Source organism: Triticum aestivum, chromosome 7A (assembly GCF_018294505.1).
Source record: "Triticum aestivum cultivar Chinese Spring chromosome 7A, IWGSC CS RefSeq v2.1, whole genome shotgun sequence".
NCBI classification, from domain to species: domain Eukaryota; kingdom Viridiplantae; phylum Streptophyta; class Magnoliopsida; order Poales; family Poaceae; genus Triticum; species Triticum aestivum.
In genome coordinates, this window is record NC_057812.1 from 709,748,287 (window position 1) to 709,754,191 (window position 5,905).

The window sequence follows — 5,905 nt, forward strand, 5'->3', positions numbered from 1 at the left end:
ATTTGAACCGCCTCCATCGGAAGTCATATGCAGATTCCACAGCCCACGCAAGGAGCAAGACAGAAGATTGAGCCAGATTCGGGCTGAATCCGAGTGGGACCAGAACTAGGATTCTAGGATGTGAATTGATGTAATTTTCTTGTAAGGACGTGAATCGCCGCACGTCCAGACGGGGTCCCTCCCGGGCGTGTGGGGTTTCGGGTCCTCAAAAGCGCCCGCCGGATTGTCTTGCGTACCGCGCTTCCGGCCGGGTCTCCTTCGATGTGAGCTGCGGTGCATCACCCCCGGCGTCGAGGGTACACGGTGACGTGTTCGTGTGCGAACAAGGGGCTTTGCTATCTCCGGATCATTTGCGTCATCTTCTCGCTTCTTCTCCTCCCTATCCGTGTGCCAACGCAGGAGCTTTGCTACCTTAGGGTCCGCGAAATACCGCTGCAGACGAGGAGTGATCGGAAAGTACCACACCACTTTTCGAGGAGCTTTCTTCCTCTTATTGTATCGAGTGACGCCGCACATCGGATATATGATAGACTCCGCATGCTCGTCCCGATAAATGATGCAATTGTTCATGCACACATGGTATTTCACGTGCGGTAAATCCAGAGGACACACGATTTTCTTCGCCTCCTCCAAACTGGTCGGGCACTTGTTCCCCTCGAGAAGCATGCGTCGGTCATTTTGTGTTTTACCTTCATCTCCAGAGCCATGAGCGTTACTTTCAGGCGGGTATCCTCGGGCCTGCATCCTTCATACAATGGAGTAACCGCATCTAACTCAAGTTGATCCATCTTAGCTTTCTCTCGGGCGGCAGCTCTTGCGTTATCCATCTGCTTGAGAAGCAACTCTTGAATATGAGGGTCCTGCACCCAGCCCATCGATGGTCCAGCGTCGTCTGCTGCGCCGACATCATCATCTTCATGATCATGCCCGTCGACTGCTCCGGCATCTACCTCATCATCATGTCCTGCATCTTCTACATGATGACTGTGTACAGCATCACCGTCGTGATCATCTCCTGGGGATTCTTCGTCTTCTCGCCCGCCCGAGCCGCGGTGGTTGTCTTGCTGCCCTTCCTCATTTCTTGCCCGGCCCCCATGGACGACTTCGTAGTCATCTTCATCACCTTGCCACCGATAGCCATCCATGAAACCACGCAAGAGCAGGTGGTCCCGCACCTGCCAGGATTCCGGGTCCGCAATAAGGCTCTTCAGCTTGCATTTTCGACACGGACATCTTATCTCCATCTCGTTCTTTTGAAGCATCTCGGCCTTCGCGGACCTCAAAAACCTATTCACGATGCCTTCGGTCATCATGCGGACCATGGTCGCCTGCGGGGTAGAGCAAAACGATATTTTAGAACCAAGAAAAAATTTGGCATGACTTTCCCTAAAAATAGGACCAAAAAGAATGCTTAATGCCAAAATTCTCGCCGAAACGGAAATGAATCAACATTCCTGCAAAATATTGGCAACTATCGAATTTCAAATACCGGTACACCTCTAAACACAAACACATATGCAACACCACGAACATACATAGATCTAGCTAGGCCATAAAAAGTGCATGTGCACATTGTTGTAGGGAGAACAACATAAATATAGCTTCCCCCTTACTTACCTATCAAAACAAGGTAATTTAACCACTTAAATTGAATGAATCTATGGTGGAAATGAGGTGAAAAAGAGGAGGCACCCGAGACAAGGAGGAGGTGGAGAGAATGAAGTGGGGAGAAAGTGAGTGTGGGTAGGAGAGACTGTCCAAAATATCTTGTTGCTGCCCACTTACTAATGGCGCACCAACTCTAAATGCGCCATTAGTAATCCAGGTTACTAATGGCGCACCTCCTGGTGATGCGCCATTAGTAGTTTTGCAAAAGAAATACTAATGACGCACTGTCCCACAGTGCGCCATTACTAGTTTAAACTAGTAATGGCGCACGGTGGAACAGTGCGCCATTAGTAGTTTTGCAAAAAAGGGAATAAAAAATATAATAAAAAAACAACATTAGTGACGCACTTTCCGGCTGGTGCGCCATTACTAGTTACAACAACTAGTAATGGCGCACTGTATCTGGATGCGCCATTAGTATGTTTGGATAGACGCACTAGTTAAAAAAAATTGATACTAATGGCGCACCCTGGGCCTGGTGCGCCATTAGTAATTTCAACTCTAATGGCGTATCAGTAGGTGGTGCGCCATTAGTATATACTAGTGGCGCACCGCTTGTCTGGTGCGCCATTAGTATCAATCCCATCTATAGCCCTTTTTCTAGTAGTGATCGCAGGGGATGGAGCACGCCGTCGGCCTACAGCTTGTGGAGATCACTGTTGCTCTTCAGGTCGCGTGGTGACCGGATCTTGCCGATGTGTCCCTCCCCGGCGACCTCCTCTTCGCCCGGTTGGACGGCATGGATCTCGCCACTGCTGCCCTCAACTTCTTTGCCTCGAGCTCGAGGGTCAGCCACCATGGATCCCCCAGCTGGAGGGTCACGTGAACCAGCCGTCCTCCCATGCTGCAGCGGCGAGAAGGTGACATGGCTCTCCGTACACGAAGAGTGGAGTTCAGTCAAGTACTTATATACTTGGCCTCTACTGCTGATCCATGTACATGGAGAAGAACAGACAAGCGCTCATTCATGCTTCGTTCCACTCCTTTGCGCTACATTACTGGAGGTGACATTTTCCTATCTCTCCATGTTGTAACAAGCCTGCTGCCTGCATAGTTAATGGATTTTTTATTTAAATTTATCGCTGCTTAGTGCTTTGTTGCAATTGTTCACCCAAGATTCCTATATATAATCTGAGCGTATGTAGGCATACTTAGCTTTGCTATTCCATTTTTTCTGGCGCATAGAAATAAGAGTATTGTGCAGGTTAGGTATTCAATTGAGTATGGTATTTGGATTGCTATCAGAATGTCTTTTCTATGCATGTGATTTCTCACATCTGGTTATAATATTTGTGAAGACGTGCATTTCACGTGCACTTGGAAGCGGGCCCGTGGCCCGCGCTGGACGGCGCCGACGCCGACCCGAGCCACCTCGTCCGCGTATTCTTGAAGCTGTGGCTGGTCGATTTACATGAAATTAATTCCCTCAGTTCTGGTGGCAAATATAATACACATAATCCATATTGTTATGCACTAGCGTGTATGTGTGAAATAGATGAATTATGGTCCCGTACTCAATAAGATGGATATGTGTGTGTGTTAGAGAGAGAGGGAGAGGGGGATAGAGAGTGAGGAAGAGGGAGGGAGAGTGTGTGTTTGTGTGTGTGAGGATTTGATGGTAAAAAAGGTCACCAATGTCGTAATATTGAACTCTTAAAGTTAATGTGGTCCCGTTGCAACGCACGGGCGTTCTTCTAGTAGATATAGGATGCGCCAATATATCATGACAATATATATATATACAAATACAAAGAAAATAAGACCATTGACCCAACCGCGTTGCATGCATCCGCACCTAGAAAATGCATTGAATACTTCATATCCTACCAAACCAAAGACACCGGGGCCACTTTCCAGTCAAACAAACATGACGGGCTGCGCCACACCACCCCCGGTCGGCGCGCCCCCAGCCCGAGCCGCCCCGCGCACTCTCGCTCGCTCGCCTATTTATGCCGTCGCCACCGCCCACCGGCTTCCATCCACCACCGCACCCAACCACAACCAAGCACATCATCGCCGCCTCGCCGGGCAACCAACACCAGCCCAGCCTAGCAAGATGGGTTCGCGGTACGAGGTGGAGGTGACCGTGGGCGCGGCCCGGGACCTGAAGAACGTCAACTGGCGCAACGGCGACCTCAAGCCCTACGCCGTGCTCTGGGTCGACGCCGGCGCCCGCTGCTCCACCCGCGTCGACCTGGACAACAACGAGAACCCCGCCTGGGACGAGAAGGTCGTCGTCCCGCTGCCCCCCGCCAGCCGCCTCCAGGACGCCGTGCTCTACCTCGACGTCGTCCACGCCAACGCCGCCGAGGGCGTCAAGCCGCTCGTCGGCTCCGCCCGGCTCCCGCTCCGCGACGTCGTCGACGACGCCGGCGTCGGGGCCAAGGCGTCCAGGAACCTGAAGCTGAAGCGGCCGTCCGGTAGGCCCCAGGGGAAGCTTGACGTCCGCGTCGCCGTGAAGGAGCCGGCGAGGTACTACGAGTCCAACCCTGGCGCCTACCCGGCGCCCGCGGGGTACGGCTCCTCCCGTGATGCCTATGGTGGTGGGTACGGCGCTGGTGCGGGCGCGTACGGCGCCGCGGCGGCAGCTGGAGGCTACGGCGCGTACGCCGCGGCGGCGCCTCCGTCAGCTGGGTACCCCGGCTACGGCTCCACCGCGCCGGCTCCCCTGGCCGCAGCACCGTACGGCTCTGCTCCACCGCCCTACGGCGCCGCACCGCCGACACAGGGAGCAGGCGCGTACGGCTCCTCTGCTCCGGCTTACAGCGCCGCGCAGCCAGCTCCGGCGGCGGGGTACGGCACGACGGGGGTGGCCCTGGACCAGAGCGGCGGGAAGAAGAAGAAGGGGATGGGCATGGCTGGCGGGCTGGCGGTGGGCGCGGCGGCGGGCGTGCTTGGCGGGCTGGCGCTGGCGGGTGGGGCGAGCTACGTGGAGCACAAGATCGAGGACCGCGTGACGGAGCGCGTGGAGGAGGACATGTACGGCGGCGACTACTAGGCGCATGGATCCTTCCCGTAGCATGAATCTTTATGTTTTGGACCGGACCGGAGAGTTGAGAAGAAGAGAGGTTATTTTCTTGTGCTGTCTGTGCGTATCATGAAGATGAAATTAGGATTGTTGATTGCATAAATTTAGCTAATCTCCATCCATGCATGCATGCATGCATGTGGATGACAATCGGGTTGAATGAATTTGTTCTTGTCTGCATTCGTGCAGCTTGCAATGGCGGCTTCCACCACAAGTCTATTGGAAAAAGTTACTTTGTTAATTACCTACAGTTAGTTATGCCGTCTGAAATTCATTAGCCTGTGGGTTTGGGCGTTTGGCACAAGTTATTCAGTTCACGTGTTATTTGCCAGTGACAACGATGTTTACAAATATGGCGACTACTTTAGCATGTTACGATACTGACAGGAGCTTCTTGCCTTCTTCGCAGGGTTCATGCATGCCAACCAAGATTGTCCATTGACATGATTCTCATCCTCTAGTTTGTGGATTCATGATGCGCGTCGACATGACGACCAACTCCTTATGATTTACCCCGCAAAAAAAAAAAAAACTGCTTATGATTTGATTTGGTTTCAGGAATTTGCCTGGTTTGGTGCAGGCTTTCAACACAGCCATTGTTTTAGCAGTTCACTGTAGTTTTTTTGATAAAGGGTGGATCTTATTCACTTAAAATGAAGCAACAAGCGGATACAAGCACATTGAGTACACACCCGGCCTCTGCACACTTAGAATGCACACAGTCAACACGAACGCGCACACACAGAAAACAGGCCGGCAAAGCACAAAGTCATACAAGATCAAAGCTATGCCTAAGCAAGGAAAAAAACCATGAAGCGATCACCAAAGTACTACAACAACCATATCCGCACCAACCATTTTTGACACCACACTGATATTGAGGTTCTGCAACAATAACGTCTATATGACGGGAACGACGCTCAAGCGCCACCGTCATTGGATCCAACCACCAATCCAAATCTAGGTTTTCACCCTGAAGAACATACCCGAGCATATCCGAGCAATGCCTTCAATAATGTAACAATGCAAAACATAGCAATTGCCAGGTATAACCAACTCAGGTCAACAGCTGTAGGCTAGTTATATTCAATTGTCTTTTTATCAAAAAGTCAAAAGCTATATTCGTTAGCTATGTGAGTAATGATCTGGTGGTTTTTTTGCGCCATTGCTATGGATGAAAGGAAAGGGAAAACATTTGCTGATCAGAAA

General features: G+C 51.5%; 1 protein-coding gene across 1 annotated transcript; it reads left to right on the forward strand.

Moving 5' to 3' along the window:
• Nucleotides 1–3,642: 3,642 nt before the first annotated feature.
• LOC123146890 (serine/threonine-protein kinase PksC-like) lies at nucleotides 3,643–4,946 on the forward strand. The gene has a single exon (XM_044566156.1). The coding sequence runs from the start codon at nucleotides 3,725–3,727 to the stop codon at nucleotides 4,664–4,666; it is 942 nt and encodes a 313-aa protein (XP_044422091.1). The 5' UTR covers nucleotides 3,643–3,724; the 3' UTR covers nucleotides 4,667–4,946.
• The last annotated feature ends 959 nt before the right edge of the window (nucleotides 4,947–5,905 follow it).